A 24,770-nucleotide genomic window follows, 5' to 3' on the forward strand; every position below is an offset into this window, starting at 1 on the left:
TTTATTATATCGGGAAAATGGAGGACTCCCCAATAGCTACCAGTTTATATAACTGGGAGCTGTCAAGGAGCCCACATATAATGTACTTTCTTTGTGAGAACACTTTAACAAGGACCGGAAACCACTTAATACAAATCTAAATCTTTACTAAATTACCTAATGTTCAAATTTTTCTAAATTATGTTTCAAACACTTCTATAATTAATTCTATATAGTCACGCCAACACCATACATAACTAATCTCACTTAGACACCTTGTTATATTTTCTTATTATCTTCTTATGAATATAATTACTATCGAAACTGACATGAAAACTTTTGGACTTATTTCCAAAATTTCCCCCAATACCCAAATTATTCCATCTTGGACTATAACTAAAATGTATGCAAAACTTAAATTTTAAATAAAATTGACTTAGTTAACAACTCAACCCTTGACCTAGATAGTGCTTTCATGAAATGAACTAACAATTTTCAGGAAAGAGATCTGTTGATGGTTAAATTTAACCCATTTTGATGGTTAGTTTCTTTCTTCATGCCCAGTTTATTGGTGGGACAACTCTCAGATCGAAAGAGAGAGAAAGACATCATTCTGGCCTCATTTAACCGGCAGTGTCACTCTTGCGATGTAGATGTTATATTGCTAGTATTAGCGAAGAAATACTTGGATCGGCCTGGAAAAAAAGATGTCAAAATCTAAATCTGCAGCACAGCAATTCCTTATTAAAATTAAACAAAATTACACTAGATATAAAAGAAAAATTTTACACAAATCATTTAAAATATGTAATAACAATGTTATATTTAATTATAGCTAGCCAAATTCACTCAGTTTTATAATTTCTGTATTTTAGAATTAAAAGATAAATAAATTGCCAATAATGCAAAAACTTAAGAATTAATTATTACAAACTAATGTCAAAGTAATTTATTCAATCTTTATTCTGAAAACTAAAAATATCACTTCCTGTAAATTCAAATGTATTTTGTTTCTAAATCAATTATATTTTGTAGCATGACGTTGGTGGCAAACCATTTCTACAAGAAACAAACTTAATATTATAAATTAACACAAATTCTAAACAAATTTCAACAATCCGATGCACATTATATTTAACAATTCATATTGTATAATAATAATAATAATAATAATAATAATAATAATATATTACAAGTTTTTTAGAGGTAGGTGAGATATTTTCTAAATTTGTTACTTCTCAGCGCATAAGAACAATCTATAACGAAATCTAATTATATTCTTCTTACCTGGAAGAAGATTGTCAGAATCAACGTCTGCAGCACAGCAATTCTTGACTAAGCTATGAGAGCGAGCGTATAAATAAATAGTGGTCCCTATTCTGGGAGACGTTTTCTTTGTCCATAATAGGGCATGACTTAAAATACTCAGCCTCGCGTATGAAAAATTTGGAAAACGCACGGCCCTCATGCTTCGGAAGAACCACGAAAAGCCTTTATTTTATTTCCAATGATACTTTGCCTCGTCAAAAAAAAAAACTGCTTGGTGCCCAACCCTGGCCTAGTTTAAGTCAATGTCTGAGAAGGCCGGCGTGACAAAGCCTATATTGAAGCTTTGTTTTACAAGATACAGCTGTTGTTTTACAATGATCTGTAACAATGATAGACTTTGTCAAGGCACCATAGTAGAATCATATAATGAAAATATTCTGACAATAATTTTCGTCATTAGACTGATAAAACACAAAAATTCTAAATTAAAAAAAAATCATTTTTTTTTATTAGACACAATATATTTATTATAAAAATTTAAATCGCAATTCCGAAAATTACACTTTATAAAAGTTCCTCAATAAAAATAACATTTAACAATCTCAAGAAGTTGCATTCTAAAAGTTCCAGTCCTCACAGGAACAAAGTGTGTATTATCAACACTCGGTTAATTATGTCTCACCACACCATGACAAATGAAAAGACTGGCACAGTCACTATTTTAGATAAAAAGGTTAACATAATTAAAGGGAAAGGGCAAGGAAACCCAATCCAGAGGGGGGTACGAGCCTAAGTTCAAGCAGGCAAGAGCCAGCGCATGGAAACCATCTCAATTCGCGCCATTCTTGAGGAGGGAGTACAGGCCCTAGGCTCAGTCTAGCAAAGGGAAAACTCTTATAGCATGACAAAGTAGAACAAAGAATAACCTCGCCAAATTTCTCTAACAATTCTTTAAAAAAATTAGTACTTATTTTATTTATAGATAATAACAAATATGCAAGGATGGACAGGGCGAAACACATAATAGAGCATTCATATTTAGAAAACACGAGGGGACATTTTTAAGTCTTAACCAGCATAGGATTCAGAGGCGTAGCTATGATATTTTGCGCCCGGGGACGAACTATAAAATTGGCGCCCCAGCCCCCTCCCCGTTTAATCACGTTTTTGAATATTACCCTTGTTTACTTATTATAATGTAACGTTGTAAGCCTCATTTTGGCGCCCCTGTACCTTGGCGCCCGGGGACATATGTACCCCCCTGCCCCCCCCCCCCCCCCCCCCCAGCTACGCCTCTGATAGGATTGCTGGGATTGGGTTTAAAGGTGCCTTCATAATCTAATTTCGGGGATGCTGTACTGCACGGACTATCCTATGTATGTGAAATCATCGTGGTTTATCACGAAGTTAACAGATACGGCTGTTAAGAAGATAATGATTTAAGCGGAGATGCAAGGCTATCTAAAGAGAGTCTTGATGTACAGAACCGCTGTCCGACGAAGGCTGAAGAAGAGAAGATCGGTGCGATGTTCCCTACGTTATCTGTCTTCGGTAAACAAACACAAACTGCCATTTTCAGGGCCACTCACTTGCCTCGAAAAGATATAACCTTCTAAGGATGACAAAAAATTTGCATTTTTACCGTGACCTCACTCATGTTTATTCTCCATTGACTCCAAAGTAGCATTCTGATGTTAATTTCTTGTATGATCACCAAAGGGCTCTGGTACTTTCGACCACTGGAAGTCCCATTGACACCCCTCCCCCGTCGGTGCACATGGCTACTGATAACAGCGAGGTACGTTATCAATAACTCTTTATAGGGTTTATTTTGGTCTATAAATATAATACTAAGAAAGAAGGATTTACATGAGAAATAATAAATACATTGGGTCAATTTACAGGTATTACTGTTTATAAAGTGTTGATATTGGCCTGATTTATGAAAAGTTAACTTTATATTTCTTTGCTGATACAGTGTAAATTTAATAGTTTAATATCAACCTTTAACATCCGTTAACTACACGTGCTAAAACAGTGATGACGACTATTAAGAAAATATGTTCCATTTTTTTAATAGTTCACATGGTCCGAATCAGAATGGCATTTAGGTCGAAAACCCTGTAATCTGGGCCGAATCAGTTACCGTCTGAATCGGCCGTTGTCGGAATCAAATAGCTACGATGTCGTAGCCTCCTGTCCACGACGTAGGAGTAAGGGTACTCATATTAGTACTAGGAATCAAACAGCATTCTTTGGGTCTGATTCAGTCGTAATCTGGTCCAGTCTGGGCCACACTTTGAATCAGCATGCAACCCAAAAGATATATTAAGTAAAGTTAATTGTGCTCAGAGTTTAAGTCAGCATCGCTATTTACTTGTACGCACTGTGATATTTGCTTAATTTGGCTGATGGATGACGGTAAGTACCAGCAAAATAAGGCAGTCGGAGTCCGCGTCATGGTCTCAGTCCGCGTCCGGATTTTTAGAACAATTTTGATCGACTGGAAGTGGCCTGGTTCTCGGATTTTATGTGGTTACTGTCGTAACTCCCAAAAACTAGTCTAAGATCGAAAGATGTCCGCTTATGAGCAGGTAGCTGGTGGTGCACTCAAATTAAAGGGAGTTTCCGACAAAATTAAAAAGTAAATACGCTTGTATTGAACAGTATATTTACTCTCTATATTCACTGATTCAGATTAAATGGATTTCGTAAAAGGAAACCTAGAGTCTATGATCTCATAACATCGAAGTTGAATATGTCGACACAATGATGCTCATTAGTCCTACATCGTACATGTAAGACATCGACGATGATATTTATGTTTTGGACGTCAGGAAACAAAATTAACATGTATTGTGTCTTTTACATTGTAGGACTAGGTGGTCATCAATAATAATGTCATGTTGCTGTCGATTTGGTAACATACCATTGATTGGCTAAATAAAAAATATATACAATATATTTATATAGATAGATAAATATATATGTGTGTGTGTATGTATGCAAACATCTTCAATATTAGTTATAATAACATACAAACAGGACTACTGCATATATGTTCATATCCTTGTCAATAATCTGAATCGTACCATCTCTCGCTAACAAATTACATAAGCCATACACTCTTGGTGAATTAAGCTAAAGGTATGATAAAACAACGCAAGCATATAATATAACTTTGAACGTGTTTTGTGAAACTGAACATTTATTTGAACTAAAAAGAATGTAATTCAGCAAACTCATTGGCTTGAACTAGGCAAAACATAATGGCAATCCCGCATGACAGCTAAACATACAAAAGAGCTTCCCTCTAATGGCTGTCCCAGTCAAGATCCCTAAGTAATATATATAGTTGCATGCAGTAACATGTATTATGTATGTGCCGCACAAGCAGTGTATACATCACGCGATGCAAGGAAAAGTATATTTACAAAAATAACATGGTATGCCAAACATGTCACCTTAATAATACTGGAATCTATGATGGTCTAGCCAAGCCATCTCAGGTATTTCATAACAGTAGGTTAGTTCTACAATGTAAGACTTCTACCAAGCAATTTATATTGGTTGGGTTGAACAAGCAACATAAATATTGGAGTAGGTGTTTTACATTGTAGTCGTTTTATTACCAGTTATTGGCTACACATTTTGGCTCATATATTTGGTGGAGGAAGAATCTGGAAGAACCACAACACATGGGAAGCTACTGGCAGACTTTCTCACATACCCACGTTGGCTGAACCAAGAGACTAACTCATGTGGATGGAGAAGAGATTCTCAGTGCCTTAGAGTACTTGGCAACCAGGACCCAAAGAAGCAAAACAAATCACCACAACGACATACATAAATCACTTAAGAATTTGATGTCATTCATACATTCTTCTTGGCAATATTCTTCCAGTCGAGAGGGAGATATTATTTGTTTTTAATGCTCAGAGAAGGATTGGATGATATTAAACGCATTTGGGCTCTGTCATCCTGGATCCATTAAGCTAAACATACAGCCAACAATGAATTAACAGACCAGATACAAATACAAATCTGCTTATAAAATTAATGCAGCTGCCACCAGCACAGCATTTGAGTGGAACTGTATTCTGACATCATTTAAGCCATTGGATGGAGGTTTCATGTAATACTCTCAAGCTTCTGTTTGAGAGACCTTTCATTGCAGTTGATTTTGCATTATATATTTATTGTAGTTTAATGTAAGGATTGTCTTGTTTTTAGATACTCAATGATAATTCGAGTAGTGTTTTGAAAGTGAATGTAAACATTTAATTTCAGCAGTACAACAAATTACCTTCCCTGATCACTTATCAGCTTGACATGACATTAATTACACTGCTTACACGGAATTTGCTGTGGCAAATGGTTTTCATTAAGATCTTGTCTCTTAATTGATCTTATGCTAATCCTATGAGAATAAAAACTGCTGTTTATATGTCAGCTGACTAAACACAGAGCCACCACCGGAGTAAGGGGATGTAACTTCCTCCATCTGTTATCTATTCTACTAGCATGCTTTGATCTGGCATTGTACTTGAAAATGAAACCATTGTTTGAATTGAAATATGTCTGTTGAGCAATATTCCAATAATGCTATGGGTACTCCCATCCAAATCCTCTCCAGTTATATTCTTTCAGTTGGCTCTTTCCCTTGCTTTAGTGAAAGGGAAACATTGGCAGCTACCATTTCTCCCATTGAAATATCTAAGATATTTGTCTACTACATTCTCAAATTGTATCAGATGTAAAAGTAAATATCACATTTTGCAGTACGTTAGACCCAACAGAGCTTAAATTTACTTCTTGTTTGTCCCTGTTGGCAAGTATCCATTTCCATACCTAATTGCATTTACTTTTTTCTCCACAGGAAAAAGAAAAAGAAGGACAAGGAAAGAGAACTCACCAAGGTTTTTGAAAATGTAAGAAATTCTGGGAACAGTAGTGGTGAAGAAAAACCCAGTTTGAAAGTTGATAAAAGAACCAAAGCAGAAATTGCATTTGCAAAAGCCAAAGACAAGAAGGTATAGCAATTATGGATGTAAATATGATTTATTTATTCAGGAAATAATAACTTAAGATTACAGAACCATTTTGTGGTTATCCATTAGTAAAACAGATTTATTATGTATTTCCTTGAAACTGATAACATGATTTTAAAGATAATAAATTTTCACAAACAAGAATTTGTTACAATGTTGTGTCCAGGTTACTCCATGGCATATTCCACAAACCTTGCAAAGTCACTTGAGCAAGAAAAACACATGACTTATCTGTGTTTGGCTGTCATGTGAAGTATCTCTCAAAAAGTATGCATTCAGTTTGTTTTATAACTATACATGCAGCAGTATCCAAGAAGCTGAGCTTGATGTAAAAACTAAACATAATCATTGGACTGTGAAAAGTTGGTCACTTTGAAATCTTTTACCTGTGATGAGCAGTACCCACCATGATGAATAAACCGAATTAAGTTTCCTGACTTTAAATTCAACAGAGAAACTTCACTAAAAACAAACTCAACATGGACATCTACATGTTGGAAAAGTGGTACAGTGGAAGCCCGCTATAATGTGATAATTAGGGTTAAAAAAATTGGATCGTGTTAATAGCAGGGTAGCGTTAATGTGTTTTTTAAAAAATATTTTGCTTTTTTTCAGAGAACAACGTATTGGCACATACACGTTTATTCATGTCTAATGCATATCATGAATAGGGTATCGACACCAATTACTATCGTGCAGTCATGGCATGCAATTCATCCACAATGCATGTAATTCCATTGAAAAATTGCACATAGATTTAAAATATTCAATAATATAGTCACATATCATTATGTCTGAATTCAGTGTCTAATATATAGCATGAACATAGTATTAACACTGTTTATTTATCGTCTGATATCGTACCTTTGTGGCATGCAGTTGATCCATAATACATGTAATTTCATTGCAAAAATTGAATACATATTTAAACTTCAACAATTTTGTCACAGATCATTATGTGTCTGAATTCACTGAGAGAAAATGAACAGCAAAGTTAGGTTAAGAAAGATGAAGCACATGTACGGTTCATTACGTTTCAGGGTCTATGAATGTTGTCTGCACAGATTTCATACTGCTAAAATTTTCTCACATGCGTTTCTGTGTACCTTTATCCATTGTATATTCCCAATAATTAACACTTGTATGCCTATTCATTTGAACAACTACAGCAACATTTCCGATAATGTTTATTTTGGCATAACACTTCAAGAACCTGGTGAAATTGTTAAATTTCAGAAGCCACGCCACGATCATATTATATTTAAATTCACACACAGACTCTTACCCTAAATGATAATAAACATTTTACACACTTTCTCGTACTTTAAGAAAAAATATTTTTCCGGGTACAAGAAAAATACACGTTCACATGTACATGTGTTTAAAATTTCAGGAACCATGCCATGATTGTATTATATTCGAATTCATACACAATCTCTCTGCCAAAATGATAATATATTTTTTTATGCACTATTTCACATACTTTAAAAAAAAAATATTTTCCGGGTACGAGAAAAATACACATTCATGTATTTAAAATTTCAGGAACCACGACACGATCATATTATATTCAAATTTGTACACCATCTCTTCCCAAAATGATAATACATTTTTATACACTATTTCACGTACTTTGACCCCCCAAAAAATTCATGTGAGAATGAATATATTAAATTTCGGGAGCCACGTCACAACCACATTATATCCAAATTCACATAAAGGGCATGTTATAGCGAGGTTGCACTGTATCTGTGTCTTGAGGAGTTAGAAATCATGTAATTAATACAATATTTATCTCCTGTAATTAATTAGAATTAATGTCATTAATGCATTATTTATCTCCTGTAGCCTCTTTATTTTGCAGCACTTTTAAATCTAAGGTGAACAAAGATGATCATTATCAAAACACTGAAATAAAATTTCTGGCCTTTACGTTTTGATGAGGACTCCACAATATACAGTCTCAACTTGTCTGCAATGTGTTATCATGAATAAACACTTGTTTAGTCACTGTCTACACAACATTACCTAAGGAACTAAGTTAAATGCAGCTGTGAATGGTACCCTCTATGTGAATACACCCAGTAAATATAATCACTGTATGCAAAACTGGCCCAGGAACTGTGTTAAAGGCAGAGTTTAATATAATCACTGGGAGCATGAAAAATAGGTCACTATGACCTACTTTGCCCATCCTGAGTAGTACCACCAGGATGAATACACCCATCGGGTTTCACTAATATAAACACAGTGGTATCTGAGAAATTTTGCATAAGGCAAAACAACTTGAAATGTATGACAAACACTGTTGGAAATATGACCTTGCCCCCTTTGATTTGCAATCAAGAGAAAAATTATTAATTTTCTTTTTTTCCCCTTGAATCTCAGCAAAATAGTGCAATATTTGTTCCATGATAATGACAAGGGTCCGTCCTAATACATTTATCAAGGGGTGGGGTGGGGGCTGTATTATTATTTGTCAAAGTTATCCTAAGTAAATATTTACCGACAATTTATAAAAGGGGCGTGGGTAGGCTTAACATCATGCATGGTTTTATCTTTGGACTTAGTTGACTTAAATCGGATTTAGAATTTATATCCAGGAAATTTCTGGTTACTTGCAAACAACAGAACAATGCTTGCTATGGCTTGGAGACTTGAAGATTATGGCAGTTTCCTTCCATTTTACATTTTGGCCTTATGTTAATTCTTCCATGTACACCCATCATTTTCCTACACACTAAATTTTTAATTTGAAAAAAAAAAAAATAACCCTAAATTTTCTGATAATTGATATTCAGTTTGATTTAATATTGTGCTCTGCATTTGATATAAAAAATAAATGACAATGTACATGCCATTAAAAGACTGCTAGGAGTTGCCAGTCAAGTTATGATTATCAGCACTTGTTTTACAAATATATCTTGTGGCATAATGGCTGATAATGTAGATTTTTTTCTCAGTTTTATATCATATTAGGTTATTATTTTGAAGTTAACATTAATTGATGGATATGATAGAAGAGAAATTTGTATCGGCTGTGGCCGAAAGTTCCATTTTTATATTAATAGTATCCCATTAAATAAAATGATGACTTGTTATGCATAAACTAAACAATAAAATGTGGAAACTCATTTTATTTTGTCCTTTACAAAATCATGTCATGTGTCTCCAGTTTAAAATGACAGGCTCCTTTATGTTACATTTTTTATTGCCCAATCTTTATTGTAAAATAACTTCAAAAATTATATAATATATTGCTTCCGTTATCAGATAAATATATTTGATCATTCAAAAAAAAAGAGTAGATTACTAATCTCACATAACATCTACCTTTGCAAACACCGTTGGAAAGTTTTTCGTCCTATTGTAATTGGTCTAGCTAATATACTGCTTCTTTAGTCAAGTAAATTACATTAGTCTTATATAGTTGTAACTGAAAGTGATTTCTTTTCATGAGAGAGAGAGGGTTAGAAGACCGAAGACTGCAATGCTCAAAACATGATTAAAGTTTACCGTGCTGAATACCGTCCAACTCATTGATATGTCTGATTGAGGTTTGAATTTCTGATAGTACTAGGACACTGCAATAATACTTATACCACTTGGTGACCCCATTGTTACTTTTATGGTTCATACAACACAAGTACTGAGTGGCTTCTTGTTCAGTCTGAATGTAAAATGTAGCACACTTCACAGCTTGTCACACGTAGGACTATTACTTGGGATATTTATGTAAAGTACCGTAATGACTATGTGTCTTAGGACACTATGAGTCTTGGGACACCCTAAATTATTTTCAAAAGTAGTTCTTTTGTGACTTATAAATGTTGGGACACCTTCAACATTTGTTTGAAAAGTCAATGAATATATTAAATTTACTTCTATTTCCTGATTATTTCTACCCAATTCAGATGTGTATAATTTGATCGATGACAAGAATTGAGCAATAGCAGTGTACTGTAAGCATTTACAACAGTGACCAATCCCTTTTGTCTTCGGTTTATAATTGTTTAAGCTTTATTGCATTTTAATATTGTATCAATGCACCAGTAATTAAATTTTTATTTGCCTTGAAAATGTAAATACCTAACTCGTTATAACTGTGCTCCCTGTATGACAAGAATGAACAATAACATTTGGTTCAACGCTCGCATTTAGTTAGCAGATTTACATCATGGCACCCCCGCATATTTGTTGAAGATTTTGACTTGCACTTAATGAAGTACATCCCTTGGATTTGTTTTACTGGCACAATTGCACTCAATTTTAATAATACCACACAAAATACAAATAAGAAGTTTCAGAAATAATGCTTTGAAAATAACTGTAATATCTAAAACACTCAGACGTAGGTTTCATTGATGCAAGCGACCATAATTATGTACCTGTTTCCTTGGCTGTGGTAATTGTGCTGCTTAACCAAGCAAGTGTTCATACCTTAATTGATTGACAATGATAGTCACTGAGTCAAACAGTAAATTTAGTACCGTTATTATGCAGGGCATCTCATTCTGCTAAACCCACTTTAGATTTTCCAACACTTAATTCATGTGGATTAATGTTGTAGAACAAATGGTTTACGGGCACTGCTGCGAGACAAAAATTGCCTTTTTCATGAACCATTTTCACGTTTCAAACAATTATGTGGTCTTCTGTGAGAAAACAAAAGACAAATCTGCCAATTATGAACAAAAGGAAATACTGAAACAACCAGCTGTCCAAATTCAAAGGTGGAATGAATACTGTGTTGAAAGTTATGAATTTGTGTTATGTTAAATCAAAACACAAAACTAAAATGTATCAATGATGATCAGTTATGTGAATATACTGTATGCTGGTTATGTGACTTGTGTAATTAAAGATGTGTGTCATTTCATATGATCTATATCACTTCGGATCGCTTCTATCTCTGATAAATGATAACTCTTGAGCAAGTTGGTCAAAATAAATGAAATAGCAATTGACTTCTTTTTTAATGAGATTTGGTTAAAAAAAAGAAGAATAAAGCAAAACTGCATCTAGTGTTCTTGGGAATAAACATGGATATACATCTTGCACTGTGTAAGTAGGCCTACTGTTCTGTACACTATATATAGACTGGTCACTGGGTAAACTCTAAGCGTATGTGAATTATTTAAGTTTTTATTGAACTTCATTTTATTTTATGTTGAAAATATCAGAAAATATGCACAGGCAAAATAGTAACATAAAAACAATCATAGTAGTTTATAACATTTACTGAGGTAGTAAATGAATAGGCTGGTCACTGGCACAGTATGGCAATCTTGCTAATTTTGTCTTGACTTTTTTTACATCTATAAGTGTTGGGGCTCTAAAAATGTTATAATTTTGTAATGCATATAAATCTTGGGACACGAAAAATAATATTTTTTGGTAATGGTTGTTTTTAGAAAATGCTAAATTTGAGGATTCTACCAGTTGTGCTTTAACATCCAGCACTTTAAGTTGTATTATTTTGTGACCAGTTTGGGCTGAATTAAAGTGAATATTTTCTCTGGAAATACAAAAGTGCTTTGATAAAATTCTTCGATAAAACATTCACTGGAATTTATACTGAATTCAAACCTGGAATAATATTTCTGTGATTCAACAAGATACTGTTGACACATCAGCATTTTGCAGGCTATAACATATGTCATTGCCTTCAATTTTAGATCTCTTTGTGACTTGTACTGAGTTTTATTCAGGACTTTTTTTTTACTAGGACTTGTGTCTTTAATTCTTGGGTTATATTTGGATTTAATTCACAATACCGTAAGTTCTTTTTTCTCATTTTTCACTTTGTATATCATGGGAAAAAAGTTATTTGTTAAATGTTACAAAGCTTGTTGTCTTCACTCTTTTCTATTACTTATTTTAAGAGCATAGACTCGTACCAATACTCTTTCTGAATGGATGGTCATATCAACATGGGGTTTTCAGTACAAGACCTTTTACGATGTGTAGTTGGTCCTAAATAAACATGGTGGCAATCTGACATCCAATATGACCACCCTGGCAGCCATCTTGAAAATCACATTTTAGTTACTTCTCCTGAATGGAAAGTCATATCAACATTGGTTTTCACCAGAAGACTTCTTTATTTAGGTCTAATTGATACTGGTGAGTTGATATCCAATAAGACCACCATGGTAGCCATCTTGAAGCTCTAATGTGCCTATTCATGCTTAATGGAAAGGTATTCACCAAGAGATTCTTTGGAAGTCCAGTTATTATATCTAGTTTATCCTGAATGAAAATGGTGCTGATCTGGCTGCAGATATGGCTGAAAGAAGTACTATATTGAAAATCTTTTCACTAATTCTCCTGAATGCAGTGAAGATGGTCTTATGAAGATGGGGTTTTTACCACAAGTCTTCCAATAGTGTCCACTTGGTCCTAAATGAAAATGTTACCAGTCTTATTGCTAAGGAATATTAGTGTTGGTCTTAGCTGTCTGCAGTTAAGAAGAATAAAATGCTATTAGCTTGAATTCAATTAATTTGTTTTGGTTAGTAGAGCATCAGACCCTTCAAGGTTATCTAGTTTTGCATGTAGGCTTCTTATGTACCTTATTTTATAGCATATAAGTTGATGTGGAGTACAAGTCAAATTTGCTAATTTTGCTAAAAATGTGATGGAATACTTATGTCTTTGTCATGGTTATTCATTTTCTAACTTGTCTGTTCTAATACATGGAGATATGCAATCAAATTTAGACATATACGATCAGACTGTGCATGCTGCTGGAGTACAGTTGCATCTAATGCACTTGATTTAATACCCTCATGTAAATATTTTAAAATCCTTCTCAGTGTCATGTCTTATAATTTTTTTGTACACGATCTCTTCCCCAAAATGATAATTATTTTTTGCACATTTTTCATACTTTGGAAGACATTTTTTAAATATTTTTACATACAAAAAGGTACATGCCATAAGGTGAAGCAATTTGAATGACAAAATCCAAATTGATTGGAGTATACGATGAATCCAAGACTTCCTTGAAAAAATTATGGGTTTACCAGCAGTCAAATGCAGTATATATTTTATATAACTTTTTATGCATGATTATATTAATTTTTGTTTCACTTTTGGCACGTAAATCTATGACCATTAATGATAATATTTATAATAAACTTGTTCGCAAGTATAGAAGTTTGTCCCATCAGATGTCATTCAGTTATATATTCTTTTATAATGTGGAATATTACAAAATGTCATGTAGCAAGGTGGAGAAAATTGCATTTTTGTGCCCAAATACTTATATATAATGTGAGAACTGAGCAGTTAATTCCTATTTTTGGATTCTTATATATTCCTATATTAATATCAGTTTGCAGCTGTTTTTAATGTGGTGTTTAGATCAAATTTGAGGAGACATTTGTTTGGATTGTTTGTTGAAATTACAAAGTGCTTGTTGGACTACAGTTTTATTCTGGGACTATTGTGAACTTATCCAAAGGAGTTCTGGACAACATTGTGATACATCAGGACTGTTGGCAGATCAGTACATTCGAGGATCTGAGATCCATTCAGAGTATTTTATTCTTTTTGGACTGGTGTATAATTTATTAGGATTTTTTGGGATTTAATTCATAATACTGCAGGTTAGTCTTAAATTATCTTTTCATAATTGTCTTGATTTAAGTTTTACAGAACTTGTTTGTTTTACTTGTTTCAGTTTCTGAGTTTATGACTACAGAGTCATAACAGAAACTAGGGGTTCATCTAGAATACAAATTTCAGAAATATTTCAGTGAAATTTAAATTGATTTGGAATTTAAATTCATTCTGTTTTTTTATGTTTCTTAGTCCCTGGTATTTTTGTTTCCATTCTAACCCAGGAATGGTGTGGAGTGTTTTAAAAAGGATGAATTGCTGGAGCTTGTCAGCTATTATTCTCTTCACACATAAAACCATCTTTGTTTCAACAGGAAGTTAAAAATGTTTTGGTCCAGTATTTGTTAGAAAAGAAAATTTTCAATGTAAGTTCTCTGGGATTAATTATTATGTCTCAATCAAGCTCTGAAATGAAATTAAAAGAATTAAAATTAAGAAACCAGAAGGAAATAGAATTTAATTAAGAAAACTTGAGCTTCAAAAAGAAATGATGGAGATCCAAATCAAAAAGAAAGAGACAAATACAAATCCAAAACAAAGGACAGAATATTAGAAATTGTAATTAAATTTAAAAAGAAAGAAAAAAAGAGGCTTGTGCAGATGTAAAAAGAAGAGAGATGGAAATGCAATTGCAAATGCTAAAGGAAGAAAAATGCAAATAAAATTGAAAATGCAGTAGGAAGAGAGATGCAAAGAAAAAAAGATGGAAATGTAATTGAAATTACTACTCCGGTGGTCCAAGTGGTTAGAGCATTTGCCTCGGCTGCAGGTCACAGGATCAAACCCCAGCTGAGTCATAGCAAATACTTATTAAAATGGTACTTGCAGTTGCCTTCTTAGTGTTAGGACTGGTCAACCTGGAGTCAGGATAATATGACTGGGTGGGACATGATGCTCCAGTCTTAGACATAACTATAAACTGCCACATTGCCGACACCATGGCGATATTAATGAAACATTGTTAAAGCTACATTAAAAATCTAAATCACACACACATGCGTGCAATTGAAATTAAAAGAATTAGAACTGGCACGCTCGAAGCACTCATGAAAAGTTCAGGTTTTGCTGTTACCAGAAATATTATGTTAGTACCCTGTTTTAAATGAAATGATGTAGATGAATATTTTCATCATGAAAAAATAGCTGAAAATCTTAAGTAACAAGGAGAATACTGGACTGCTATTACAGAGTGTACTTATCAGCAAAGCTTGTGAAGTTGATATTTCACTGTCAGTAGAAGAAAGTGCTGAATATGATGTTAAGGAAAGCTTTTTATTTGGTACAGAGGTTCGGGAATTGTTTAAAAGAGTCTAGCTAGACCAATGTCAAGAACCAACTATTTTATAGATGGTGTGCATCTAAAGTGACTGATAAAGATTATGACAAACTTAGACAACTCGTATTACTGTAATTAAAGAGTTTAAGAACTGTGTGCATAGTGACATAAAGATTTACCTTGATGAACAGCATGTATATACATGTACTTTGGAATATGCTGCTCTTACAGCTGAAGACAATTCCTTAACTTGCATAGTTTCATTTGTCAGGAAGCTCTTCTCTCAACAGGTTTTAAGTAAGAATCATTTCTGTCTCATACAAATAGTTATGAATCTCCACTGTGTTAATTTGTCATCAGACTTAATTTGAGGACCTGTGACTGTTGGAATGTTAACTTCTTTGCCCATTGAGAATGTTCATTATTGCTAGGCAGTGAGTTAGCTGAGATAAGGCTGTAGTTAATCCACTTGTAATTAAGAAACTTTATTTGGATCAAAATGTTGATCCTATTGAAAATGAAATCCCTCTACCTTGCTTGTACAGTTACTAGAGCTATGGTAGAACGGGCTCTTGAGAATGAAGTTGATCAGGAAATTATTCCTTTGGCTGACATTTATTGGTCAGTCTTTTGATGAGGTCATTTTTGCTCCAAGTATTGATCAAACAAACGGTATTGATCACAGTGATCCTCTTTTTGCCTAATATCTCTTTTCACTGAACCGATTAGGACCAAATAGTTTAATCTTTCACAGTGAGCTGATCATGTCGAATAATTTCTGAAACTGGATTTGCCTGACATTAACATCCTGCTGCTTTGAAGTAGGCATTTTCATGTTTGGAAACAACAGCATTTATATCTACGATGTCTGCTTCAGTCTGTATATGGGTTTTTCCTTGATTTTGTCACATTTGCATTGCGAACATGGTCTTTAATCAGAGGACTCCAGAAACAAATTATGAGATCAACACTGCCCAAACTCCACCCAACCCATCCCTAAATAGTTGTTGGGCATTAAGAAAGATAATAATGTTTACCATTTGAAAAGATAGGCGTGGCATATCAACAGAATTATTGAGTTGTTCAGGTGTTTGTTGAGATTGTAATTGCATTGCTACCAGAACTTGTTGACATTTCACACAATTCCGGCTAATACTTTATTTCATTTCAGGCAGCAGAACAGATTCTTGAGAGAGCCAGCAAGACCCACAAGGAGAGAATAATGGTATTGAATACATTCTGTCCTAGCTATCTTAAAATAATATATATAATTGGTTTTGATTTTCAGACAACAATACTGGAGGGAATCCATATTTAATTATGTTTCTCATTTCTGATGTGTGCATCCATCCCATGATTATTGTCATTGAAGCATATATTTCACTTTTTCTTAAGCCCAAGTTGTTTAACATGCTCCTCATTTATCTGAACTTTGTACTCATTTATAATTTTCAAACATGAAAAAATATTGCATGATAATGTTAACATGAAGTTATCTTCCATTTCCACTGTTTCTCTCAATAGAAACACAGTGTTACGATAATGGCTCAGAAATGGAAATGTCCATTGCCTCAGAGCCCAGGACAACTAATATTAATGCTTGGTAATCACTATCCTAATGTGAAACGTTTTTTTTTGGCTGACTTTTTGTAAAAGGAATATGACGACAAAATAATCAAACCAATTACAATTGTTTTTAGCTTCTATATTGGCTTGTAGGGTGATGGGTACTGTATGAACAAATATGCAATGTGCAAAGTTTTCAGTGATGTGCATCCGATAGTGTTGACACTGGATTAAATGTATTGGATAATAGTAATGTGAACCATAATGGTGTAAACGCATTTAAACAATATTGGGGACACGTTTCTGGTCAGAAGTGGCTCAACTATAAGAAAGCTTATAAAAAATAGAAAAAAAACATTGTTCATTTAGTTTTTATTTGCTATTCAGAAATAGATTAAGTGTGCAGATCTGTGTTGTGTTTTCCATTAGAGGGACTATTATAAGTTACACGAATTGTATGCAGTTATGATTCACATGTGTTATTTCCATTGATTATCATTACACTGAATACCTAAAATTAATTACTGTGTAAACATGACACATTTTCCACTTCCAAGAATGATATTTATAAATAAAATAATGGTGTGTATAATATAAACTCGTTTTATTCCTGTGGATATTTATTATACAAAAGTTTAGATTTCAATAATTCGTGTGAAGACTCATGTTGGACTTGCCACGACCAGAGACCAGAAAACATGCACATTACTTTTTTTCTTCCAATAATATTAAGATAATGAGAAGAAATGAATGCAAAAATTGTTTCTGTGTTGATTTGTAAATGAGATTTTGAATTCTGAGAAGGACACATACCGGCACACACAAGAAATATGCATACCAGCACACACACACACACACACATAAGAAATATGCATACCAGGACACATACACACACAAACACAGGATTTATGTAAATTTTCATCCTGTTGTTCCCACTATTTTCCACAACAGAAATAATATTGCTAAATTTGGCAGATGTTTTTCCAGAAAATTTTGGGATTACCCAGAGTATATTCAGAATAAATTTACCAGCTGATGCAAAAAAAAGCAACTTAAAAAAACTAGTCAGGTCCAAGATATTTCAGTGAGAAATTAATGAAAATATGAGGAAATGTCCATTTTGTTGAGACCCTAAAATAAAATTCTGTTACTGTAATGGGGTGATAGACATTCCAAAATATTTTACCTGTAACAAGGAACTATTTTTCTTACTCCATAAGCTATAAAGTTTGGATTTTGTACTGGAGACGTATCTGATCTGTGGATTATAAATTTTTGGAAGTCACTGAACATTATTGAATGTTTAGATGTGTGTGTGTGTGTGCATCTTTTTCCATCATTTCAATTTTCTTTTTCTTTTGCAGGAATTTAACAGACACCTGGATAATTTGACAGAGCATTTTGATATTCCCAAAGTCAGCTGGACCAAGTGAGGAAGCTACTGTCACCAAATCAGATTTACAATTGTGTCACACTATGTTTTTGTGTAAAAGTAGAAATTTTTTTGTAAATAATAATATGTGCAAGTGGTCTAGCTACCAATGATGGCAGTATTAGGACCTGTTTTATAGACTGGCATTTTTCAAGAAGCTGAAATTTTAAAATCTTGCACTACTTTCTGCTGTAGTACTTCTGAAATGGAGATACCTGTATATGTGGAAGTATAGAGAAACCGATCTTCCATACCAGTTATATTTTAATGAAATACCTTTTTGTCCAGTATTTTTTCCAGGCAGTAGTTAGTTGTCTCATTTTTTTTCAGGAAGCATTCATTCATAATTTATTGTGCTTATTTATTTTGCAGTAGTGACAGTTTTAGTATTTTACTGATAGAAACATCAAGTAATTGATGCATAAGTTGGTACATGGTTCATACATCCTTGAAGGATATATATAATGTGCATTGTTAAACTCTCCTTAAGAGAGCCTCAAGAGAGAATAGTCCTTGACTAATGAGTCACCCTCTATAAATAAAGCATTATTATTATTATTATTATTATTATATGTTGCCTTCAGAGTAAATTGATGCATAAGTTGACACATGGTTCATACAACCTTGAAGGATAATGTGTGTTGCCTTCAGAGTAAATTGATATGTCCTTATTTGAAATTTCACAATAAATTCAAGTCAGTATTTCCAAGAAAAGATATATTTGAGCTCGTTGTATTTCCAGTGAAGAATCACTTGAATTGAAGTAATCTGAATAAATTCCAGCCCGAATGAATTACTGGCAACCACAATAATACAACATAGTCTGCAAATATCTTAATTAATTGCTAGAAAAACAGGAATTATATAGTCCTCTATCTGACCTCAGGCACAATTAGCATTTTCTAAAAGCAAGTATTACCTATTGGGAAGTTTCTTGCTGGAAGGCTCCAAATGTTTACAAGATAAAATACTAGTTATAATTAGAAGCCTATTTCTAAAATTATAATATAAAATGTAGTAAACAACCAGTAGACCCAGCATTTCATGGGGAATTTCCAAAGTTTTGGACTTGGATTGAGATAAATATGTTTACTACAAAACCAAAATCAATGATTCAGGTCAGGTAGAAAATGAATTTGATTTTGAACTAGATGGTGAAGCCCAAAATAAGATTATCCATAGCATATAGTGAAGATAAAAAAATTAAAACAGCTAACAAATAATGCAAATTAAATACTTAACAGTTGTTAGATGCCATTTTTAAAAATATAAGCAAGGACTTGATCACATAGATGTTTTGCATTACAAAATACTTGCAATTTAAAGCATCTGAGGTACTCCTATAAATTTAGTCAGATTTACTGACCAACTCCATTAAATCTAATATGAAACCTGAATCCAAATCAAACACCGACAAACCAGTATCCTGCATTTTACTGCAAACAATCATTTACGTAATTTATTAAATTATGCTTTTGTTCCATTAGTCCATATTTTAAGGTCATTTCCTTAAGACTTGTGGCAAAATCATAAGGGTTGGCAGGTCTGTTTTCATTTGTTCAGGCTTGCTCGACTAAGGAATTGTCATCACCTGTTATGATTTTCAAATAAATAAATGTAAAAATCATCATTGGGAGAAAGAAATTTTATGCAGGTAGCACTGTTGGCATAGAATAAAAAACAAACATTCAGATTTTGAGCTAATTTTCTCCACATCATCCTTTCTGTGCTAGTTGGTAAAATTTGGAATTGTCAACCTTGTTTAGGTGGAGCTGTGATAGCTCATTGGTTAGCGTGTTGTTCATGTGACTTACTAGAAAGGTCTGGGTTTTATCCTACTATCAGATCACCCCAATTTGGCTGCAGTCTTCCTCTTACTCTATTTGCCTCTGCACTAAATAACTGTTATGGTTTGCTGTGCTGTGAAGGACTATGCAAACCCTCTCAGGCAAAGTAAGTCTATGTATAAATGTCACTATCAAAGAAGAAATGCAGTAGTTGTAGATTGCTATGAAAATACCACATGGCACCATTATATTTTCTTAAAGTGTACATTGCTTTTTTTATGTTTGGTTTAAATCGGTGCTAGAGGTGCACATGAAGATAAAGCTGTTTTGACCTGTGTACATGTAGCCTGTCACATCAATTGAAAATTGTGTATTACTGTTTTAAGTAGACATTAATAAAGCATCATGATCGTTTTATAATTTTGTTTTCATCTCATTCCAAAAAACCCAAAGATAACCACTTAATTTGTTGACCTTGTTTAGCATTTGCCTTCAGGTCAATTTTTATGCACTGTATTGGATCATCCATGTCCCATGAACAAGTTTTGATTTTCTTTGTCAAGCCTGACGTGGTAGGAATTCAACATAGCTATAATTTTGGTATTTATTTTCTTGCCCATGCATTGGTCCAGACACTAGATTAAAATCCTTGTTAAAATTGTCTCCTTTCTAGCAAATAAAAGTTGAGCTTGGCAAAAAGGGATTTGTTTATGCGAAATCATTTTGATAATTCACTCGTGAATTCAGAAAAATATATTTCACTGCAACATTATGACTTAATAAATATTATGACTTAAAAATGTGATCAGCCATTTTATCACTTGCTGGGTCAGGGGCCCCGAGTGGCAGAGTGGTCTAAAGCACTCTCCGTTATGGATCACTGCCATCTCACCTCTGTCTGCATGGGTTTGAGTCTAGAATTCGGCCAATGTGGGTATGTGAGAAAGCTTGCCAGTAGCTTCTCGTGGGTTGGTGGTTTTTCCCAGGTTCTTCCTCCACCATTAATACTGGCTGCCATGCGTAGCCTATTGTGTGCTGAAAAATGGCGTTAAACCCCACAACAACAACAACAACAATTGCTGGGTGAAGTGGTAAGCATTGCCATTTATCACATGGGAATATCGGGTTGAAATCCCACAAGGTGCTTTTTCTTCTTCAACGTTTTTCTGTATGTGCTTTTTTTAAACCTCAAATTAGAACAGAATTATTTTACTACTGATATTTTCTTTACAAATATATACAAAACAGTATAATATGACCAGGAAGTAATTTGACGTTTTGTGGATAAATATTGCTAGCCAATATGTTGGAGCATTACATAAAAAGAAATCTAACCATTATGACATTATACAAGCAAATATTCTCTATGTTGTTATTTCTTTAAAATTCAATAAATTATTACTTGTCACTGTGCTGTGGCTACCAAAAAACGCTAGTGGGTTGCTAGCATAGATTGCATTAGTGCTCAAAGTGCACATGGAAAAATCATTACACTTCTTGCGAATTTGGTCTTGTATCAAGGCAAGGGGAACCTTTCCTCCCCGTTCAGAATTTTCAACAAAAAAATCTATTCTAGGTCTCATATGTTGGGACAAACATCTGTGGCAGCTGGTGGATCCCATGTAATAAGAGGATGAACATTTCTCATGTTTCTAGCAGCTTGCATGTGCCTTAGGTTGTAGATTGCTTCCTCCCATCAGGGGTGGTTGAACACCATGATAGCAGGTTGCACCCTCCCTTGAAGGAGGTGAAGCATGACAACCCTCCCTTTAGAGAGGTTGGGTACCCCATCAGCAGGTTGCTCCATCCTATTAGGAACGTTGAGCATTGCAATTCATTTCATGCTTTTGGCAGCCTGTTTCCCTCCTTAGGAGGCAAAACACAGCATACATGTACACTGTGATAGATCAATTGAAGACAGGTCTTCCCCATCATTCATTGGCCTCTCAGTACAGGGACAGGACAAGAACAGAGCTTCCCCTTTGCTCCCCTTTTAACATCCTTCCCTGTGCAGGATTCAAATCTATACACAGCACTCGTGGCTAGGTATGGGCATCACATCAGTGTTCACTGTTATCATTTATACATATGAACCTTATGGGATGTGCAGCCATCTGCCTCATGGCCATGGGTCCATTATGCAAGAGGAATTTTTCCCTCAGAGTTGAAGTGATGCTGCAGCTTATGTCCCATCATCACCCTCATCACCAGGTGGCTTCTTGGAAGGCCTAAGGTGATGCATCATCTAGGGTAGACTTTCTTTCTTCCCTCTGTAACTCATGATGAACCAGGGACCATGGAGTGCTCTTGTGCTTCTTCCATCAAGGGACAAGGTGATGCCCAGCCACTCTCCAACTTGGAGTGTCCTTGAGCATGATAATGATGATGATACATTCCTCATTGCCTCCAGTGAGTTCTCGACAGAAGCTCGTTGCAAATAATGTAAATGGGTATTGGAAGGATGGAGCTCCTGCATCATGATATAAAACTCTTTATTAAAACAATTTTTGTATATGACTATTCTAGAGATTACCATAACAAATATTTTTCATACTACTTGTGTAACGATGCAAGCAATGAGGAGAGATGCTAAATACAGTCAAGTCTGGAAGAAAGAAAAATGGAACTAATTTTAAAGAGTAAATGTTTATTTCTTTCTATGTTATAACAGAGGTCTTATTACTTTAATTTTATTCCTCTCTTAATGCCTGCTCTAATTCCTGATAGCTCTCCACCATATCTTGCTGTCTCTGTTCTTGGCTCACGAATCTGTGAAGTAAACATGACAACATAAAATAGCATCATGAGTAAACATGACAACATAAAACAGCATCACAAGTAAAAGGCTGAGAATATTTATAGATACAAGAACTCATCAATGATTCGAACTCATCTTTAGCTGTTAATTTTGAAAACACCTCATAAGCAATGTCTGCATCACTGTTCTGGACAGGAATCTTTTGGAAGGGAATGTGGGAACAAAATGGTCAAGTAAACCTTTTGGAATGGAATGTGGGAACAAAATGGACAGGAATCTTTTGGAAGGGAATGTGGGAATAAAATGGACAGGAATCTTTTGGAAGGGAATGTGGGAACAAAATGGACAAGTAAACCTTTATATTTTATTTGTCCTTAGCAAAGTGAAAAACCAATTAAATTCAAATCATGCAGTTCTTACCAAAATAAAAAATGTATAACCCTGACAAATCACTTTACAAAACAATATACATGTATATACAAGGTGAGGATTGGGGGATTTTATATAAATTTGGAATAACTCCAAAGTTGTTTGTCTCCCATGCTCAAGAACTGGCATGTGAGATCAATGACCTAAGTAATAACATATCAGAGTGAGACCCGTAAGTTTTACCCTACACCGCAGGAATCTAAATCTCAAAGTCATAATATAGAACTATTGAGATTCTTGCCTTATAGCCAAATATAATCTCACATGGCAACCTTGATATAATGCACTTTCTCATAACAAATTCTCCCAACTGTTTATCTCAGATGTCCCAAATTCTCTGCCTCTACTGGCAAATATAAATTCCTTACAGTTCATAATTAATGTTCCTGCAATGATTTATTTTCATTCAGCTTTGTGCTATCTTAAACCCGACTTAAGTGAAATATCTGAATGGAATTTTTTATTCACACCACCCCATACACTCGTGCATGCTTTGATCAAATTTTGAGTCACTCCCACTATACCATAGTTCGGTACTTAATGCAGTTGGCAGTTACGCATTCTGAAGCAGGGTTCCATATAACTGACCAAATTTATAGATGCAACTGACCTTGCACCATCTTTATTATTCCCAACCCACACAATGGACTTGACCCCAGTGTCTAAGTTTGGAAACTAAGAGATTCAAACACCCCAACAATATAAATATTCTTTTAGCATAAAACAAGCAAATACACTGAATTTTGGTCCACCGTGTACCATAGTGAGGCCATAAAAGTTAACAATCATGAAATCCGACTGATCTTGAAACTGGTTTTAAATTATATACTATGATAGTTATTACTGGAGGTAAACATGTTTACTTGTATCTGAGTGTAGGACATTAGTTTTAGTTGACAACTTAGAATGTTCTAGAAGCAAGCAGAATTGCTCATTCCTATTTTAACATCAGTCTTTAGAGGAGTCAATTTTAGTTGTGTTTCAGTTAATATTTGAGAGGATTATATTTATATTATTCTTTGGAACTGCAAACTGTTCATTAACAATTAAGACTAAATCATTATTTTGGGATTATTGCAAATTCATGTTAAGACATTTAGGATTATATCAATGTGATACATTAAGACTATTAGCACATCAAAACATTTCCAGGTTATTCGTACATCAGCACATTCATAACTGGAAATTCATTCTGAACAATAACAGAATTGAGAACACTCTACACATCTGGATTTATAATAGAACTTTTGGATCAATCGGAATTTAATTCTCACCAATGTAAGTTCTCTTTAAATTTTCACTTTGTATTCAAGACAAATATATCATTTGTTTAATTTTACAAACTTTTTTGCTTTAGCTCTTTTCTGTTACTTAGTTTAAGACCACAGAGTTGTAGCAGAAGGTAGCACCACCTGTGTGTCATGTGACACGCCTACCAGTCAGTATAATAAAGTTTCATCCCTTAACTCTCAAGGTTTGACAATTACAGGGAAGAAGACTGGACCATGACCTTAAACATTAAGACAGAACTGCCAATGTGGTATTAACACACATTCAAGTCATGAAGTATATGTTTACCAAGTTAATCATTAATCCC

At 34.1% G+C, this 24,770-nt stretch overlaps 2 protein-coding genes across 2 annotated transcripts in view; one reads left to right on the plus strand and one right to left on the minus strand.

Moving 5' to 3' along the window:
* The first annotated feature begins 3,741 nt into the window (after positions 1 to 3,741).
* Positions 3,742 to 18,755, plus strand: LOC149807907 (protein FAM32A-like). The gene is made up of 4 exons (XM_089971824.1): positions 3,742 to 3,892; positions 6,128 to 6,281; positions 16,373 to 16,426; positions 18,132 to 18,755. The coding sequence occupies exons 1-4, from the start codon at positions 3,825 to 3,827 to the stop codon at positions 18,198 to 18,200; spliced, it is 345 nt and encodes a 114-aa protein (XP_089827950.1). The 5' UTR covers positions 3,742 to 3,824; the 3' UTR covers positions 18,201 to 18,755.
* A 3,861-nt stretch (positions 18,756 to 22,616) lies between these two features.
* The window catches only part of LOC149807908 (something about silencing protein 10-like), a 54,340-nt gene continuing 52,186 nt past the window's right edge, over positions 22,617 to 24,770 (minus strand). Inside the window, exon 16 of the mRNA XM_089971835.1 lies at positions 22,617 to 22,755. Within this exon, the coding sequence (XP_089827961.1) occupies positions 22,666 to 22,755 (90 nt within the window). The 3' untranslated portion in view covers positions 22,617 to 22,665. The remainder of the gene's footprint in view (positions 22,756 to 24,770) is intronic.

Source organism: Sinohyriopsis cumingii, chromosome 1 (assembly GCF_028554795.1).
Source record: "Sinohyriopsis cumingii isolate HCF-2022 chromosome 1, ASM2855479v2, whole genome shotgun sequence".
NCBI classification, from domain to species: domain Eukaryota; kingdom Metazoa; phylum Mollusca; class Bivalvia; order Unionida; family Unionidae; genus Sinohyriopsis; species Sinohyriopsis cumingii.